At 36.7% G+C, this 21,370-nt stretch overlaps 1 protein-coding gene across 1 annotated transcript in view; it reads right to left on the bottom strand.

Moving 5' to 3' along the window:
* The window catches only part of Ripk2 (receptor interacting serine/threonine kinase 2), a 47,346-nt gene extending 33,805 nt beyond the window's left edge, over positions 1 to 13,541 (bottom strand). Inside the window, exons 1-3 of the mRNA XM_046458639.2 lie at positions 13,082 to 13,541; positions 7,923 to 8,076; positions 2,598 to 2,753 (exon numbers count right to left, since the gene is read on the bottom strand). Coding sequence (XP_046314595.1) covers positions 2,598 to 2,753; positions 7,923 to 8,076; positions 13,082 to 13,254 — 483 coding nt within the window. The 5' untranslated portion in view covers positions 13,255 to 13,541. The remainder of the gene's footprint in view (positions 1 to 2,597; positions 2,754 to 7,922; positions 8,077 to 13,081) is intronic.
* Positions 13,542 to 21,370: the final 7,829 nt, after the last annotated feature.

The following is a 21,370-nucleotide window of genomic DNA, read 5'->3' as shown; positions in this document are numbered from 1 at the left end:
AGAAGATGGAAATAACCATGACTTGAACATTACACACTATATACATGTACTGAATCATCATCCCATAGATATTAAAAATATTGTCAATTAATAATTAAAAACAAAAAAGAAAAGTAAATGTCAGCCTAACTTTAAAAAAATGATTATTTTATAAATCTACATACCTAGTAGGATATTGTCAGTAAATCTTGGTTTAAAAAAGCTTAGAAAATTTCACAAAAGTTCATCTTCAGGACCAAAATTTAAGGGAGATTCAAACAAACAGATGCATCTAAGTAGCACTAGGGATTAAAACCAATGTAATAAAAAAATTTGCAGGAGGAACTAAGGATATTTAGCAGGAAGAAGGACAAAATCTATGGGCATGTGAGGAGTGGAAGAATCATAGCTATATTCAAATATTGGAAGGGCTGATATATGTAAGTAGATTGGGTTTATTCAGTTTGAACAAAGAGGTAAAGTAGGACAGATGGGTGAAGGTAACAGGGAAGGGATTTTGATTTTTGACTGATAATATAAGAAAATATCAGTCACTAAGTAAGGATGTTAAGTCTCCTTCATAGCATAGTTGTCTTGGGAAACAAGGTCTGCTACACATGGATTCAGAGAACTGAATGCTGTGTAGAAGCTTTCTTTTCTTTCTCACTTCCCCTACCACTTTATTCCAGAGAAAGGAAGTGTCTTAAATAAAGAATGCTTTGTTCACTTAATTTTTCTCATCATTTTATGTCACATTTCTTTTCTTTTTTCCTGGTACTGGGGATTGCTTTATGGCTAAGCTACATCCTCTTTTTTTTTTTTTTGCACTTTGAGACAAGGTCTAAGTTACCCATGCTGGCCTTGAACTTGTGATCTTTCTGCCTTAGTCAATATAGTCATTGAGATTACAGATATGCACCACCACTCCTGGCCTTGTGTTAATTTTTCTATTGCATCAACTTCTCTATTATTAATTTGTTTGAACATTTTTGATGCTTATGCTAATCTTCTGATTATGTTATTGGAAAAGTATAGAAAAATAATATGGAAAAATAAATTTTGTTGCATTCAGTACTGGCAACTACTTTTGATTTGCTGTCATTAGTTAGATGTAGGGTAACTAAAGTCACTACATGAGTGCTGTTAGTACCTAAGCCTTACACTTCATACAAAAATAAAATAAAAATAGATCATAGATTTTGACGTAAACATAAAACTACAAAATCTTTAGATGATATCTAGAAGGAGAATACCAGTACCTAGAGCTTGGTGAAGAATGCTTTAGATCTGATGCAAAAGCATGATACATACAGGATAAAAGTGATAAACTGGATTAAAAGTTCTACTGTGAAAGGCTCTATTGAAAGGATGAAAAGACAAACCATGGATTAGGAGGAAATTTTTGAAAACTGCAAGGACTTGTATCTAAATCTAAATCTATACAGAATTCTCAACACTGAACAATAAAAGCCAAAAACTCCAATTAGGAAATGGGCGTATGATATGAAAAGACATTACACTAAAGAGGTTAAAGAGGTGGTAAATAAGCAAAAGAAAAAGTGTTCAACATAATTAGCTATTAGGAAAATACAAATTAATATAGACATATGAATAGCTAAATAAAAAACAGTGATAATACCAAGTGCTGGTGAGGATGTGGAAAAGCTGGGTCTCTCACACATTGTTGGTGGAAGGTAAAATGGTACAGCCACTCTGGAAAATAGTTTGATAGTTTCTTAAAATACACACACCCTTACCATGACTGAGAAGTTGCACTCTTAAGCATTTACCCTTGAGGAATGAAGACCTATTTAGTCGTAAACCTGTAGAGGACTATCCATGGCAGCTTTTTAACTGCCAAAAACATGGTAAAAACTCGAAAGTCCCTCATTGAATGTCTAAATACCTGCAGTACATCCACACCATAGTATACCATTAACTAATAACAATCAACTGCTGATACAAAGAACAGTTTGAATAATACAAGGCTATTATGTTCAGTGAACAAAACCAATCTCAAAGTATAGATACTTTATAATTTCATTTTTACAGTATTTTCAAAATTATGGAATTATAGATGGAAGATAGATTAGGGATTATCAGGAATATGTGATGGTGAGTGGGATGAAGTGGGTATAATTATAAAACGGTAGCTTGACAAATACCTTTGTGGTGATGGAATAAGTGCTACACACCCTGATTCTGTGATGGTTATGCAATTATACACATGATAATGTCACATAAAGACATATACACATTGTATCAATTCCTATCAAATTCTTGGGTCTTGAAGCTGTATATTGTTATGTGTTATGTAACATGGAAACTGGGTGAAAGGTACATGAGATCTCTTTGCAACTTACCATGAATCTACAATTTCAAGATACAAAGTAAAAAATAAGAAGATATTCATAACAGTTTCACTTAAGAAACATGATGAAAGCATTTTGTGCCATAATTCTACTTATTTCTGAAGTTGAGGGATAAATAAGTCACTACAGTAGGAAGAAGGGGAACTCAACATAGGAACTAGGGATATGGAAAAGGTATTAAATTGGCTAGGTGGAAGAAATAACTAAAAAGACTTTTAAAACATAAACTTAAAAAAAAATAATTACCTTAACATGAAATTCACTGTCCAACAAGATATTTTGAGTCTTCAAGTCATGATGAAGTAGAGGAGGATTCATATTATGCAGGTAATTTACACCAAGTGCGATTTCATGCAGGATGCGGAATCTTAATGGCCAAGGAACATCAGGATATTCAATTTTCTTTATATATACATATAAAAAGGAAAAAAAAAAGAAAATTAGCATCCAAACTTCTCTCCATTTCACACTTAGGAAATTAAATCCACGAGAAAAAAATACTGTGAACTAAGGTCAAGACATATGCTCATTTTCATATGATAGCATCAATTTGATATTGTTTAATGTTCTTACTTTCCTTACTTTTTAGAGAAAATAATGATAATCTTATAGCATTAATATTACCTTAATTTATATGCAGTCACATGGTATTGTTTTTTTTGTTTTTCAAGTAACATGGCTCTCAATTATTTTCTACCACTTATAGCCAGATTCATATTCCTGCACCTATATCCACTATCCCATTCTGATTTAGTAACTTGTGCACTGGCAAGCACACACACAGAAAATTACACTTGATTTGTTTCTGATATATACCAATTCATTCAAAATTTACATTTTCGAGAACTATATTGAATAGAAGTGGTGAGAGAGGGCATCCCTGTCTTGTTCCAGATTTTAGCAGGAATGCCTTCAATTTTTCTCCATTCAGAATGATGCTAGCCTGAGGCTTAGCATAGATAGCTTTTACAATGTCGAGGTAAGTTCCTGTTATCCCTAGTTTTTCTAATGTTTTGAACATAAAGGGATGCTGTACTTTGTCAAATGCTTTTTCTGCATCTATCGAGATGATCATATGGTTCTTATCTTTAAGCCTATTGAAGTGGTGAATAACATTTATTGATTTCCATATATTGAACCATCCTTGCATCCCAGGGATGAATCCTACTTGATCATGTTGCACAATTTTTTTGATGTGCCTTTGTATCCAATTCGCCAGAATTTTATTGAGGATTTTTGCATCTAGGTTCATCAGAGATATTGGTCTGTAGTTTTCTTTCTTTGAGGTGTCTTTGTCTGGTTTCGGAATCAGGGTGATGTTGGCCTCATAGAATGAATTTGGCAGAGCTCCCTCTTTTTCTATTTCCTGAAATAACTTGAAAAGTATTGGTATTATTTCTTCTTTAAAGGTTTTGTAAAACTCCGCTGTATACCCATCCGGTCCTGGGCTTTTCTTGGTTGGTAGTCTTTTGATTGCTTCTTCTATTTCATCCATTGATATTGGTCTGTTTAAGTTGTGAGTATCCTCCTGACTCAGTCTGGGCAAATCACACTTCTATTCAATATAGTTCTCGAAACACTGGCCAGAGCAATTAGATAGACGAAAGAAATTAAAGGTATAAAAATAGGAAAAGAAGAACTTAAATTATCACTATTTGCGGACAACAGGATTCTATACCTAGAAGACCCAAAAGGGTCTACAAAAAAACTACTAGAACTAATAAATGAATTCAGCAAAGTGGCAGGATATAAAATCAACACGCATAAATCAAAGGCATTTCTGTATATCAGCGACAAAACTTCTGAAACGGAAATGAGGAAAAACACTTCATTCACAATATCCTCAAAAAAAATAAAATACTTGGGAATCAACCTAACAAAAGAGGTGAAGGATTTATACAATGAAAACTACAAAACCCTAAAAAGAGAAGTAGAAGAAGATCTTAGAAGATGGAAAAATATACCCTGTTCATGGATAGGCAGAACTAACATCATCAAAATGGCGATATTACCAAAAGTTCTCTATAGGTTTAATGCAATGCCAATCAAAATCCCAATGGCATTTCTTGTAGAAATAGAGAAAGCAATCATGAAATTCATATGGAAAAATAAAAGACCCAGAATAGCAAAAACAATGCTAAGCAGGAAGTGTGAATCAGGCGGTATAGCGATACCAGACTTCAAACTATACTACAGAGCAATAGTAACAAAAACAGCATGGGATTGGTACCAAAACAGGCGGGTGGACCAATGGTACAGAATAGAGGACACAGAGACTTATCCACAAAGCTACAACTATCTTATATTTGATAAAGGAGCTAAAAGCATGCAATGGAGGAAGGATAGCATCTTCAACAAATGGTGTTGGGAAAACTGGAAATCCATATGCAACAAAATGAAACTGAATCCCCTCCTCTCGCCATGCACAAAAGTTAACTCAAAGTGGATCAAGGAGCTAGATATCAAATCAGAGACTCTGCGTCTGATAGAAGAAAAAGTTGGCTCCGATCTACATATTGTGGGGTCAGGCTCCAAATTCCTTAATAGGACACCCATAGCACAAGAGTTAATAACAAGAATCAACAAATGGGACTTACTTAAACTGAAAAGTTTTTTCTCAGCAAGAGAAACAATAAGAGAGGTAAATAGAGAGCCTACATCATGGGAACAAATTTTTACTCCTCACACTTCAGACAGAGCCCTAATATCCAGAGTATACAAAGAACTCAAAAAATTAGACAATAAGATAACAAATAACCCAATCAACAAATGGGCCAAGGACCTGAACAGACACTTCTCAGAGGAGGACATACAATCAATCAACAAGTACATGAAAAAATGCTCACCATCTCTAGCAGTCAGAGAAATGCAAATCAAAACCACCCTAAGATACCATCTCACTCCAGTAAGATTGGCAGCCATTATGAAGTCAAACAACAACAAGTGCTGGAGAGGATGTGGGGAAAAGGGTACTCTTGTACATTGCTGGTGGGACCGCAAACTGGTGCGGCCAATTTGGAAAGTAGTATGGAGATTCCTGGGAATTCTGGGAATGGAACCACCATTTGACCCAGCTATTGCCCTTCTTGGACTATTCCCTAAAGACCTTAAAAGAGCGTACTACAGGGATACTGCTACATCAATGTTCATAGCAGCACAATTCACAATTGCTATACTGTGGAACCAACCCAGATGCCCTTCAATAGATGAATGGATAAAAAAAATGTGGCATTTATACACCATGGAGTATTACGCAGCACTAAAAAATGACAAAATCATGGAATTTGCAGGGAAATGGATGGCACTAGAGCAGATTATGCTTAGTGAAGCTAGCCAATCCCTAAAAAACAAATACCAAATGTCTTCTCTGATATAATGAGAGCAACTAAGAATAGAGCAGGGAGGAAGAGCAGGAAGAGAAGATTAACATTAAACAGAGACATGAGGTGGGAGGGAAAGGGAGAGAAAAGGGAAATTGCATGGTAATGGAGGGAGACCCTCATTGTTATACAAAATTACATATAAGAGGTTGTGAGGGGAATGGGAAAATAAACAAGGAGAGAAATGAATTCTAGTAGATGGGGTAGAGAGAGAAGATGGGAGGGGAGGGGAGGGGGGATAGTAGAGGATAGGAAAGGTAGCAGAATACAACAGTTACTAATAGGGCATTATGTAAAAATGTGGATGTGTAACCGATGTGATTCTGCAATCTGTATTTGGGGTAAAATTGGGAGTTCATAACCAACTTGAATCTAATGTATGAAATATGATATGTCAAGAGCTTTGTAATGTTTTGAACAACCAATAAAAAAAATTTACATTTTAATTTTCTACTAGTATAAAACCACACTTCATCATAATAATCTTTGCATCAATTAAAAATTATGACCATGTTATATTTTTTGCATATTAAGCATTAATATCTCATACTTTATATCATAATTTATATTCCTTCTTGAAAAATTAACCTTTGAGAGTTTTCTTTTTGTGAAGGAGACAAAGATCATTTTTGTTTGTAAACCTATGTAAAGACACATTTGGAATATTATGTTTTATATTTCCTGATATTTATAACTGCGATATCTATATGAGCTTCCTTAAAATAAGTATTTTCTGAACATACCTGTCATAAAGTTTCTGAGAAGAATGAACATACTCAGAAAAATCAAATAATTTGGGAAGATTGACAATGAATCATCAGGCACACACTGCTTGGTACACTTTTTCCAAGTGCTATGAAAAAATCTGCTGCTACTGAAAGTTCAAAACTGTTCTTGAGAATTCTTTCTTCAGACCTTTTGTGATCATTAGTTACAATTTAGAAAACTAAAAGACATCTACAATGCTACTTTCTCTGGGATACACATGGCCCTATCCCTTGGAGTAAATGACTTTTAATCTGTAAAAAGGGAAATTTTTCTAAAAATTATGCAGTTTAAAGGAATAACCAGGCCTCCCATCAGCATAGTGTTTGCTGTATGAAGGCTTTTGGGTATGAACACAGGTGGAGGGCACTCATTCTAAATTTATACTCCCCGCCAGGAATTAGCAATACCCAGAATTTACAGGGGGCTCCAAATTTGGGTTCCAGAGTATTTCTAGGGAGTGCAGGAAGAAACCATTAGAATTTCTACTTATATTCATTTCTCAAGGAAAACAATTTTTGCTTTTTTAATATTTATATTTTGTTTCCTGAGGTGGTTACACAGACTGACAACAGTTACTTGACTTGTTTCAGATGTCACAAGTCATGAGCAAAATGCGATATATTCTGAAACAAAGAGGAGGCTACTCCATGAGTGGCTGATGGTGCTGTCCACTTTCCCTTGGTGGCTGACAGAACATGTGATATATCGTAATTAGATTTATCTAACCAGATTTTATAGATTATGCAGTTTTAACTAAGCCAACTCTCACAAAATGGACCAAGTGGTTTACAAGATTTCTCAAGAGAAAATGCAGATGGGAGATAATTGTAAGGTAAATTCAAGCAAACAATAATAATTGAATTATGAGAATGAGGGCTCCCCAAACTGGCTTACTGACAAAACTCAAAGCCAGAAAAACTGAAATCTTGAGAAAAAATATAAATGCCTCAAACTGCTATCTCTTATTGGCAAACTTAGAGTATCTGGTACTCAAATAATTAATTTGGCCTGTTAATTCAGAACTTTATGGTAGGTATATGGTATTAGTAACACTTAACACTAACTCTAAATGTCATTAATATGAAAGGATGGCTTAACTGTGGATTATAGTATATGCAGAGCTTCTCTTTTCTCTTTCCTACTTGTGTGCATTCGCATATGGGAATATTGGAATTCATTATCAACATCAGAAACAGTAACCTAAACAAAATAATCAACATCTCATGGAATACAAGGCTTGACTCTACAGTATATCTTAACACCATGAAGCCACAAAAGTGGAACTTTATCACTGCCACTGTTTTTCAATATTCTTACTTTGATTCACTAATAGATACCCAAATAATCAAAATGAATGTAAAGCCAAAATATAATGTAGTTTGAATAACAGAAATGGTAACTAATGAAAATGTATAATACTTACCCTATGTAGGAGTTCATTTAATGATCCATTTGGCATGTATTCAGTAACTATTCCCAAAAATTCTGGCTCATTGCAAATTCCCAATATAGGAAGAATGTAACTAAATCTTGCTTTGTGCAAAATTTCAGCTTCTCTTAAGACGTCATTTCTTTCACTAAGAAAAAAAAAGCATAAATATTTTGGGTAATGAAAAATATACAATTTTCATATCTATAAGATTAATTAACCCTGTATTTTTTCCTTAATTATGTGACCTCAAATAAACCCTGCAAATTTTCTGTCCCTTAGTTCCATTACATTTAAAACAGGTAATATCCACCCTATATATTCCACAGGTCTGCTTACAGACCAAAATGACTTTTAAAAAACCACTGTCAGGGGCAGGGTTGTGATAGAGCACCTGCTGAGCATGCATGAAGCACCACATAAAAATAAACAAAATAAAGGTATTGTGTCCATCCACAATTTAAAAAATATTAAACAAAACAAAACAATAAAACCACTGTCAGGTCAAAGTGCTATACCCAGGTTACTATTATTGTGTTTCCTAGGAAAGGGAAAGAATACAGTGTTTTAGAGAAGTTTATAAAGCCTATCTATGTTAGAATGATTAGTGCTTGAACTAATTATGTTTATTTTGTACCAAACAGATTCAATTAGAATATTACATTAAATGTTATGGTTGCATACAATGTACATTTTCCCAAATATTCTGAATTTTAAAACATTTAAATGTTGTAGATTTAAATGACCAGATGATAATGGCTGCATAAAGGTCAATGATGCTTAGAAGTTAATATACAGGTAAAGAACACTGAGAGCAGGTAAATGCTCATAACACATCCCAAGTATAACTCTGGATACCAGGTTCATTTGCTTATTCATAAACAAAACAAATAAGTATTTTAGTATAAGAAATGTGCTCAGCATTATGAAGCATATAAAAATAAAAAAGATGTATTCTTTGCCTTCAAACTGCCTGAAAATCTTTTAAGAAAAATAAGTAAAAATGTCAGGCAGAATGTGATAAGAGCCACCAAAATACAAACAAAAATAAAAAATATATATATATATACATAGTAGAATATTTGTATTTAATTTTTAAAGTTAAGTAGAAAGGGAGAAAAGAAAATATAAACATATATAAATAGAAAGAAAAGGAAAAAATAAAAATTATGGGAGCTCCAAGGAAAGAATAATTTTGGTCTGGGGAAGTCACACTGTCTGCAGGGAAGTAGGATTTTGGCTGTACCTTAAGGATGGACAGAATTTCAAAACTGGAGACAGGGCAGTTAAGATGGATGAGGATGGACCATGCTTTTCTAGTTCACATGTGCACCCCTGGATGTGAAGAGTACCTTGGGCATAGTAACATAGATGTCCAGTAGATATGTGTCAACTGATTTCAAGGAGTAAAAATGAAGGTTATGTTTGGGAAACTGCAAACTGTTTAAAATGGATCAGGATATGCAACAGTGTATATAAAAGGAGTGAAGGCCAACAAGATAGGCTGGGGCTACCACTGAGTCCTAAAGGCAGGTTAGGTGGTTACTCTTTATTTGATAGTTGTGATTAAAGGTTTTGAGCAGGAGAATGACATCAGTAAAACAAAAGTTTAGGATGGTTAACTTGGCAGCAGGATACAGGATCAATAGAAAGAGGAAGAGTTTGAAAGTCAGGTGTTGGGAGATTTTAATACTGGTCAACTTGTGAATCAAGGGGAGCCCTACACTATATGGGTAGCCATGGAATTGCAAAGGAAAACACGAGCTGAACAGAATGCCTCAGCTGGGCTGTGGTGACTGATTACGGGGGATTAGAAAAATGGAAGGGAAATGAAGACGTCATCAGTTTTTAACCTGGACGAGTGGGTGTTGGTAACAATAACAGAAATAGAAATGCTTCCAGGAGAAGTCTATTAGGTAAGTGGTGATGATTAGTTGGCTCTTAAAACACCCAAGCTCTGGATGAATGGTTGTTGAAAAAAGAATACCAACAGACATTCCTGACCAGACTCATAAAGCCTGTTTAAGAACCCATAAAAACCAAAACAAAGCAAAAATAAAAATCTTATTTTTTGAGTAGGTAATATACTTTGTATGTTTTAAAATTCAATAGTTGCAAGAAGACAAAGTGAAAAGCGTCTCTCCTCCTTCTTGTCCCTCAACCACCTCATACCTTAAGTGTGAGAAAACCAATTTTATCAGTGTATCTGTTTAATTAAACTCATACTCTTTAAGTTCAGACTGTTCTGTATTTTCCCTAAAGGACATGAGCCATTAAGACTGTTACTGGGTAGTACCTTTCCAGAGAGTCACAGGATGAACCTGACGATTCCTGGATACTAAGAACTACTGAGAGGAAATATTGTGGAAGTTCCAATGGTATCTAATACATTCTTTCCTCCTCTTGTGTGCTATCATCCTAAGATCAATCCTCTAAAGTTCGCTTCATTATCTACACTTTATAAATAAGGGCACTGGGGATCAAAAAAAAAGGAATAATTTTCTAATGATTATATCACTACAACCAGAAGGGCTGGAAATCAGATTAAAATAAAACTCATAGTATTCTAAAGTCAATGTTCTTCCAATTGCATTTCTTGATTAGAGAAGTAAGGACAGTTCATGAAGTCTAATTTTAGGAAGACTTTGAGAGTTGGAACATTTTTAAAAAGCCAAGATGTGAAAATTAAAAATGTAAAATATAGCTTTTTACAGGTGGCTCACTAAAATTTACCCAACTCAAAATTTCAATAGAAAAAACAGTTATGTTACCGATAGGGTACTTAAACAACCAATGGGATTTATCTCCTCAAAAGGGGGAAGATGTTGCAGAATTTCCACTCACTGGATGAAAGGTTATGAGGAATGATTACCAATCACTAAAATAACATGTAACATCTCATAAACTTATTTTTATTCCATGTGATTCCCAAAGAACAATGCAAACATTATCCACACCAGAGCCTAAAAAATATATGGACTGTATTATCCACATTTCTTTTATGTGAGGAAATAAGACACCCTACAAGTCAATTGCATAAGCTTAGTCCTATTCTCAGACTACATAAATACTGCTAAAAGACCTTAAGCAACAAGTGGGAAAAAGAATGTGATATTGAAATGTTAGGGTTTTACTGGTCTTATGGCTTCTTTTGAGGATAGAATTAATTTCTTACTCAATTTAGTGACAAATTTTATACTTTGAAAGCTGTTAATGAGTATGGGAAGAAAACTCCCTTCTCACTCCTTGGCCCTCAAATGGCGCAAAACTTAGAAAAATTAAAATCTTGAAAAGCAGCATCCAAAATGGCAGGATCAATTGGCTTTAGAATACATAATGGTCCAGCAGTGCTGCATTTGTATACAGCTGGTTCTAAAATATGTCCACCACCATTTAAAGGTGACAACATACACACACTGCCCAGCATCTGCTCCACAGACTATAAAGATCCAGGGTAAGTACGCATTACACCTGGTACATGGCTGAACTGGATTATAATACAAAAAAAGTGTAAACTATCTTTAGAGGTGTTCCAAATCTACAATGGAATCTAGCCCCCACAGGCAGATTAAAGTCTAGAATTTGGCAGGGGTAAAGCTGAGAGATTTATTGGATATTGATATTAACAGCCTTTGACCAAGCACTCATCTATCATGACATATTCTCACAATAGACACAAAAGAAGAGGATGTCACAGCAAAGGATGTTAATTCACTGAGAACTGAAAGTAAAGTTCTAGTCAAATTCCACAGTACTAGTGACTAGACCATGAATGAAACATCCAGTCACAGTTCCATGGTATGTGACTGTAATGGAAAGAGAAACTAATGCCAGTTTTTTCTTAAAATGTGAACACTGGGGCCTGGGTTTGTAGCTCAGTGGTAGAGGCTTGCCTAGCACCTATGAGGCACTGGGTTCAATCCTCAGCACCACCAAAAAATATAAATAAACAAAATAAACAAAATGTGTCCATCTACAACTAAAAAAAAAAAAAATTAAAAATAGTGTGAACACTGGGCTAAAATTGTTCCAGGGTATGAGAGATATTCACAATTTTTGACCATTTGATATTTTTCTAATTCAATTTATTGTTAGCAAAAATAATACACATTTCCTCTGTGGGCAGTGTTCCCCTGTGACAGTAAGAGAAACTGAACTTCTATTAAAGAGTTTGACATTTGAACTTTCATGACCACATGTAATAAACCACAAACAAAACAAAAAAACCAAACCCAAACATCTCTAGTGTAGCACTGTCCAGTGAAAATATACAATTTTAGATTTTCTAGTGGCCACATTAAAAAAAAAAAGAAGCACGAGATGAGTTTTTAACATCTTACATTTAACCCCCCCCCCCAAATATTCCATTTCAGTATGTAATCAATATAAAACTATTGAGATATTATTATTATTGAGTTCAAAATCCGGTGTGTTGGGAGGATTAGATGAACTCTAGATAGGGCAAAGGAGATGGATGGGAAGGGAGTGGGCACGGGGTTGGAAAGACGGTGGAGGGAGGTGGATATCATTACCCTAAGTACAAGTATGAAGACATGAATGGCGTGACTCTGTGTACAACCAGAGATATGAAATATATATCATATATTCTGCTTTATATAATAACAAATTAAAACATAAATAAAATAAAACTAAAGTTAAAAAAAAAATCAGGTGTGTCTTTCACATTTCTTGCCTATCTCCATTCGGAGGGTCACGTTCCAACAACTCAATGGCTCTTGTGTCTAGCTCCAGAGTGAACTGTGCAATCTTAAGAGTCCCATTAAAAAAATATAAAACCAAAAGCAAACAAAGCCGACACCCAACACACAAACACATAAGCTTCAATAAACAGCTTTTCGAGTTGGGCTGTCATTGCTGATTTTTGGAGTAGGGAGAAAAGACGACTTGGAGAGTAGGAGGGAAGGCGAGAAAGGACGGCGGAGAGAAGAGTGCAGGAAAGCGACTGACTCGTCTCCAGCAGTGCAGTTTCTCCCCACCTTCCACCGCGACAGGCTTGGGGGTCTACCTAGAAGTGACGAGGGGTGGGGCCAAACCCAAGGGTCTCTGCCGTTGGGATTCTGAAACCCGCTCGCCTGGGGGGGGGGGTGCAGCAGCGCTTGGGGATCCGCCTGGAATCCGCGCTGGCGCCCTACCTGTCGAGCAGCGGGGTGTGGATGTGCAGGTGCTTCACAGCCACCTGGACGCGCCAGTCTGCGTGTCGGGCGGACGACACGGTGCCAGAGGCGCCGCGGCTCAAGTAGCACAGGTCGGCGAGCTTGCGGTAGGGAATGGTGGGCAGGGCGCTGCAGATGGCCTCTCCGTTCATGGTGGCGGCCGGCGGATTCCGGTGCGCCCGCTGCTCCTCGGCTCCGGACGCCGAGATCCCGGCCTGCCCGAGTGGCCGCGAGCTCCTTCCTGTGTGGGACGCTAGGTCGCCCGGCCGCCCATGCCCCTGGCTACCACCGCTTTCCCGGCCGATCAGACTCCCGCGGACCCTCGAGGGGGGAAACCCGGTCAACTACGCAGCGCCGCGTCGCGCCAAGGAGGAGCTTGCTCTCGCGGACCCGGCCCTCCCCGGCGCGCAGCCTGGCCGGCCAGCCGCGCTCCTCCCGCTCCAAACTTCCCAGGCGTGGTCAGCTGGCCGGGCGGGGCGGGGCTAGGCGCCGCCCACTCGCGGCTCTCGGGGCGGGTCTCGCCGAACCTGAGCCCGGGATCCTTCGCCGCCCCCACGGTCCGGGTGACTTCGAGGGGTTCGGCTGGTTTTCCGGGGGAGGTTGGGAGAGGGAGTTCGGGGCGCGCCTTTTGCTTGCTCTCCTCCACCCCCAGGTTTGGAAGAGTTTTCCTTTCGGGAAAGTCCCTCTCGGAGGCCTGCTGACCGGTGTCAGGCTAGTCAGCTGGCCTCCACACGTGGGAGGATTTTCCTCGGGGCTGCGTGCCTTCCTGTAGCCCTGGAATCCCAGGACGGCGGGTGGGGAGTGGGGTCCCCACCCCTGACCCTCTGCCTGCAGAGGAAGCGTTTGAGGCAAGTTTGGTGACTTCTAGGTTCTCCACACTGAATGAAGGCCTCAGTTCGCGTGCTTACCTGGACTCCAGCCTTCCTCACTTCCTCCCACTTAAGGAGTGAGTTTGGAGGAGAATTCCACCTTGGTGGAACACGTTCAGATGTTAAGCTCCCGTGACATGCGCCTCTGCTAGGGAATGTTTTCCCACCTCTTGACTCACATAAGCATATGCAGAGATTGAAAAAATAACCTTGAGAGAATCTATCCCTCTGACTCTAGGTAAGACTGCCAAGATTTCTTACGGACTGGGAAGATGCAGTGATAAATGCCAAAAGAAAAAGACTGCAACCACCATTCCATTTAAACAAACACCTTTCTAATTAGATGCACTTTACAGGGTGTGTGGTGCAAATGCAGTTAGTTCTTGGCATCCCATACTTGTAGGACACTAAAATTTGCAGATGCTTAAGTCCCTTGTATAAATGGTAGAGTATATATAACCTAGGCATATCTCCCCTATCCTTTTCTTTCTTTCTTTCCTTTTTATTTTTGTTGTACTGAGGATTAAACCCAGAACCTCGCACATGGTAAGCAAACACTCTTGTGCTGAGCTAGATCATGAACCCCTCCCCTATACTTTAAAGCCTCATGGTTTTTGCCTGTATACAATGTTAAAAATATGTGTTCTTGGTTATATATGAAAATGAATTAAACTGTATACTTCCTACTAAGAATACATATTTATATAAATGGAAAAATTTTCTACATGGGGATATATAATGTATAACATATATTGTTTAGTTTCCATAATTAATTGGTTAAAGACAGAAAGCTTAAGGAATACTAATGCATTGATTAAACAAGAAACAAAGATAGAATAGCTATGCAAATTATTCTTTTTTTTTTTTTTTTTTTTTAAAGAATTTTTAATATTTATTTTTTAGTTTTCGGCGGACACAACATCTTTGTTTGTATGTGGTGCTGAGGATCGAACCCGGGCCGCACGCACGCCAGGCGAGCGCGCTACCGCTTGAGCCACATCCCCAGCCCTGCAAATTATTCTTAAAACCAAACAGCATATCTATATGTTGGATTCATTTGTTTGAAATTATATGAAATTACATCAAACTGGGCCAGTGGCATGTCCTAGTGACTGGAGAGACTGAGGCAGGAGGATTTCCAAGTCCAAAGCCAGCATCAGCAACTAGGCCAATCCCTAAGCAACTTAGGGAGACTCTGTCTCATAAAAAATAAAAAGGACTGCGAATGTGGCTCAGTGGTTAAGTGCCCCTGGGTTCAGTCCCCTGTGCTAAATAAATTGATAAAATTACATCAAAATTTGTGTTCCATTCACTTTTTAAAAATTTGTACCTGTTTGTGTAATTTTAAGAAGTAGCAATATTAAATATCTCATCTCTTCAATTAGAAACAAGAACAAAAAAATTGAAAAGCCACTTAAAAACACACAAATCCAAGAATTCCCAACATCTCATATTCATAAATGTTCTGTTTTTCAATCTAAAAGTACCTAGAAATTTTAAAAACACAAATGCCAGCAAGTCTGTATAATTGTATGATAATGAATGTTCTACATGAGAAAACTAATGCTTTGGAGTACATTTGGTATCTTTCTGCCCGCCCCCCAAACTAAAAATCAAACCTGCTATATATCTAATGATGTGGAGTTTCTTATGAGCAAAAAAATAACCATTTTTGCAGTTAGAGTACAATTATGTTTCACATTTAGCCATTTCATATTCAATCCTAAAATTGACATAGTGTCGTTTAAAAATGGTTTTTCTAAGATAATTAAGCTGCATTAAACAAAATGTTTCACATGTCAATTGGAAAAAAACTAAACACTTCTCATTTTAGAATTCTTAGTAAAGATTACATTAAAATCATAGTATTTACTAATACTATATTAGTTACATTTTAGTTTTTTTCTATTATTATCATTATTTTGGTACTGGTAATTGAACCCCAGTGCTTAACCACTGAGCCACATCCCCAGCCCTTTTCATTTTTTTATTTTGAGACAGGGTCTCACTAAGTTTTTATAGAGTTTCCCTAAGTTGTTGAGGCTGGCTTTGAACTCATGATCTTCCTTCCTCAGCCTCCTGAGCCACTGGGAGGAGACCAAGTACTATGAACTGAATTGTGTATCCTCCCTAAAATGGAAGTCCTAACCCCCAGTTCCTGTGACTAACCATATTTTGAAATAGGGTCGTTGCAATGATCAAGTTAAAGTCATTGTAGTAGGCCTTAATCCTAGATGACCTAGTCCTTATCAGAAGGAGAAATTTGATCTCAGTGACAAGAATGCATAGAGGGAAGACACTGCAAAGATACAGTGAGAGTGTCATCTCTAAGTCAAGGAATGACTGAGGCCACCAAGCCGAGGAAAACTGAAGCTGGGAGTGAGAAGTGGAACAGATTCTCTCTCCCAGTTGTCAGAAGTAACCAACCCTGCCAACATCTAGGAAATGAATACACTCAGGGACAATGTTTAAAAGCTCTTATAAATTCACAGAAGTTCAAAAATAATGCACAGGGCTAGGGTTGTGACTCAGAGGCAGAGCACTTGCCTTGCACATGTGAGGCACTGGGTTCGATCCTCAGCACCACATAAAAATAAATAAAGATATTGTGTTCATGTATAACTAAAAAATAAAAAATAATAATACAGAGAGGCACCATGTATCATCATCCAGTTCCCCTCATGATTGCACCTTATGTAATTAAGATACAATAGAAAAGCCAGGAAATTTGGTATTCATCCCCTGGGAGTTTATGGTCCTGTGCCCTTCTCATCTCTCCTCAAACTGGAAAGTCCTGGATTTAAAATAGAACTGAGGGGATTAACACTCCTTAATCCTTTCTTCATAATAAAAGAAAAAATTTTCATTCAAATGAAATTATATTTTAGTCTACAAAATTAGACATATGGTTTATTATGTGGAAGATGAATAAATAATTCGTCTTAAAATCACCACTTTGAATCCCATGCCCAAAGAAGAAAGGAAGCCGAACAATGTTCAGTGTCCTCTACTCATTATTATATGTTCATTTGCCTATATATATATATATATATATATATATATATATATATATATATATATCCAAGAAACATTTTCTTCTATTCATGTACTCTGATTTTTAGTTAAAAAGAAATATACGTACCCAATAGGCATAGTAAAACATTCAAACATTTTTAAAATACATGCAAATGAAAACCGAGCCCTTTTAGTATTCCAGATCTTTACTCAGTGAGAGAAAGAGACCCTTATTAGATGGAGATCCAGATCTGTGAGCATGACCAGCTACACTTGTGTCTTTTGTTACAAGAGCAAAATCTCCAGTGTATGCGTCTACCAGATCAACCAGAACAAAAACATAATCAGTGTAAATGTCACCAAATTCAAAGTGCCTGTGGCTGATTTATGGCTAGACTGCTTAACCAACCCCCCAAAATTCTAAACCCCAAAGATCAAATGATTGATGCGAAATTTGATTTTCACAAAAGCTTGCCTGGGAATCTGCACATTTCTTCACGGGAAAATCATATATGGAATTAGAGAGCTCAGCTTTGGGGGTGTCACTCATTTTCTCTGAAGGTTAAGGGACTTTCACACCCTGCCTTTGGATATACCTTTATTTTACTCCTTTAATAACTTCTTGCTTTTGTCTTGCTTTCAATGTGGCTTGAAATTCTTTTTAGTGGGAGAAGTCAAGAACCTGTGTAGGCAAACTTGAGGGCCAACTGCCTTCTTGAAGGTACCTCCTTGGATCCCTGTCTGATGACAAACCCACCTACCCTATGCCAATAAGTAAACTTAAGTGACATTTTGTGGACATAAATATTGGTGGTCTCTACCCTCAAAATGCTTTGAGTGTTCTAAGAGGGCTAGACACCAGAACATTTGGTTTTGAAAGAGAAGTCCCAGGGTATTCCCCTGTAACAGAGGACAGAAACATGTGTTAATTTAATAAAAGCCAGGTTCATAGAGGTTAGGTAAACTGATGGAAGCTACAGTTGTAAATTACAAAGACAGTATTCCCCAACAAATGTGTTTGAATCAAAGTCCACATTCTTTATGGGAACTGCTTCAGTTTGATAATAATCAGTGCTGTTTCCACTTTCAGTTTCACTTTATGTGATGTTTAGGAGAGAACTTTAATGAAAAGAGGGAATTTCCCACCTACAAAAATATTGTGCTTGCAAAGATTTTTTTATTAGAGAAATTTCTTGGGAAATTCCATTTTCCTTTGAGATTTAATTGTTAGGTTTCTAAGAATGTGGAAAAACGTGTAACTAGTAGCTCGGTGTACATGTAAACATTTCAGCCCTGGAATGTAGCAGAATATTTTGCTTTTTAAATTTTTCTTTTTCAGAAGTCATAATCATTTGTTACTTCCAGGCTGTAAGCAAAATATACTAAGGTATATTAACTTTTTAGGCAACACACATACTTATTTTTGCTTTAGGAAGTTACTTGGTGAAGGTGGTTATAAAAGGTTAACACCCATTTAAGCATCCTGTTTTGGGCAGGCAGACATAGCTGTGGAAAAAGGCAGAACTTTCTCACTGCAGTAGCCTGTATAGTTTAGTTCATAACAGGATAGGCTGGTGCAATTTTCTGAAAGTGGAAACTGTGACTGAATCAGCAATTCAACGTCAGCAGCTGAACAGATTGCTAAGGAAAATGCTAAGGATTATTGAGAAATCAGAAGCAATCCAGAAGCTTCTGTGACCCAATTTTCATAATTGTCAAAAGTAATAGAAATGTCAGCCCTCCCAGGGCAGTCTTGTTGCACAACTGCAGGGGGCGTTATTCACATCAAACAAGTATCATTCACATGAAATATATTATGAATGAGGCCCTTGCAGTTGTGTAATGAGGAGGCCTTCTGGCTTACTTATTTTCCAGGATTGTTCTGAGAGGCTCAAGTTACACAGTGAATACAAAAGGACTTTAAAAACTGTAAGCCTGACGGTATATATAAATAATAACAATAATAGTTATTTTCCTGGCCGGTTCTTCCTCTTGAACGAAACTGTCTTATCTACTTTGAGAACTAGTAAAGCAACCTCTGCTAGCCTGGAGCTGCCTGGTGCTCACAATGATGTTGCAGTGTTCTCCTGTTGACTATAAATGCTGTAATAGAACACCAACCTTAGATAAGAGCATTTGTGACTGTAGTGGAGCAAGACAAAAATAAGATCATCATGATTATGTCTAAACAGAAAATATAAGATCATTTTCCAAACCATGAAAATGAACAAACACCTCCCTTTCTTGGCTAATAGTGGCTGACTACTGCTTATTTTCCAACTATAACATCAGCTTTTCTTCATGTCTCTAAGGTTTAGGCAATAATTATTAAGATACTTAATCAGAGAATCATCCATGCTTCTGGACAGCATCCAGTCCAGGGAGGATCCCTATTTTCTTGAATGCACCCAAGGCTCAAATCCTATACAAAGATCTTTCTAACATTGTCTTATTGAGGTGCCCTGTGGTTCCCCATGGTATTTGTTTCTCCTCCTTGCAATGAATAAATACACTCAGCTTAGTAGACCTGCAGATATGTTCCTAGTCATTGACTAAAAGACATATGAGTTCATAGAGTAGTTATTACCCTGTAGGAGCTCTCACTGTGTCTTAGGCAGAGAGCTGGTTCCTCTGGCTTTTCTAGAGCTTTGTCTATGGTATTAGTGGTATTTCAGAACCCAGACCTTGTGAGGAAAAGACTGTGGCTAATTGTAAACTCAGACTCCGTGTTGCTTGTGGATTATGGGGACATGAACCCAAGATACTAAATTTCTTAAAAACAATAGCAATAAAACTAATACTTTCAAGATGTTTACCATATGTCAGGCACTCTTCTAGGAATGTTCTTAAAATAGCATTTAATACAACAATAGAGTACGTGTTATTTACTTTCTCGCTTTATAGATGAAGAAACTGAGGCACAGAAAGATTAATTACTTGTGTGAAGTCACACAACTATAAGAATGCCTGGATTTGAATTAAGGAAATCAAATTGTTGCATTCTGAATTTATTCAGCTGTTCTTATAAAATGGTATTAGGTCACTGAGAGATGGGAGTGTGAATTATTTGATATAAATCAACATGCTTTTGTATGAAGAGTTACTTTATCTATGATCAAGGATGTCTTTTAAAGAAGGGCAGTCTAGTAATCTTAGAGTATTAATGTGTCTGTAATAAAAGTTTGTGGTTAGGAATGATTTAAGCTTTATTTAAAGAACTAATTCTATAAGGGACATATAAGCTCTATGTTGCTACCTACACAGGCATAATACCAGATCTTCATATACATCATTTTTCCCTTAAAAATATTTTTCATTATCATAACAATTTTGACTTGGGATATAATTGACGCTATTTGATTAATTTTAGCAGAAAAAAATAAGAACTTCAGAATTGAATGGAGGTGAGTTAGTCTCCTTTATCTAATGTGTGTGATATTTTTGGTATTATGTAATCTCAATGAGCCGTTTACCTTCATCTTTTAGTGATAGTAATAACTTTTCTTAAGGATAGTCTAAGAATTAAGATTATGTGCATAAGGTTATATCAAATGAATATTAGCTTCCCTTCTTCAAATAAAATATTTGTGACCTTGTTAATTTTAGCATGAGAATTATCAACTTTGCGAGGTGATTGTCAAAACTGATTTATGAAATGTTATGCTCTTGTTTCAAATGGGAGCCCCATGAAGACAGAACCATATTTATGTGTTTATCACTGCCTAGGACCATAAACAAAAGTGATAATAATTCACCTTTATTACCTTAGGCTGTAGGAGGATGCTATATGTCATGGCTATTTGAAGACCACAATTCTCAGATTAAAAGCATGCAGATTTATGTAATATGATTATTCTCAGCTTTCTCAGAGTTACCAAGTTCATGTTTAAAAATGATTATAATTCACAGATATAAAGTTGTAAAAAAAGTGCCATATTTTAAAAAGTTTTGTTGCCAATATTTAGAGACTATATTCTAAATGCTAGGCTACATCCAAATGCAGTGTATTTTCTATTACCTATTTAGAAAATGAAACTTTACTGCTTGACTGAATGAATAAACACATATTAAAAAATTATTAGGAAGTAAATAGATAAATTAAAGAAGTGATAAAATTGAAATATGAACTCCTTATATATAAAAGATGTTTAATATTCCACCAAATACAATATATTTAAATACAATCTTGTAGCTTATCTTTAGTGTGATATAATGAGGCTAATAAATGATATCCTTTATCTAAGTTTGGAACCAATGAGGCAAGCAAGAACAGCATGGATGGAGACAAAAATGTGAATTTAATTACTGAAATTTGGGGAACATGATTTAGATGTATTGGGCAAGCCAGCTTGTGAATCCTGTTGCTACCTGACCACAGGAAGGA

Source organism: Marmota monax, unplaced genomic scaffold (genome assembly GCF_021218885.2).
Source record: "Marmota monax isolate L192 unplaced genomic scaffold, Marmota_monax_Labrador192_F-V1.1 WCK01_AAM20220418_F8-fsc00147, whole genome shotgun sequence".
Lineage (NCBI taxonomy): Eukaryota > Metazoa > Chordata > Mammalia > Rodentia > Sciuridae > Marmota > Marmota monax.
Note: the sequence above shows the minus strand (reverse complement) of the source record. Positions and strands in the feature narration are given on the sequence as shown.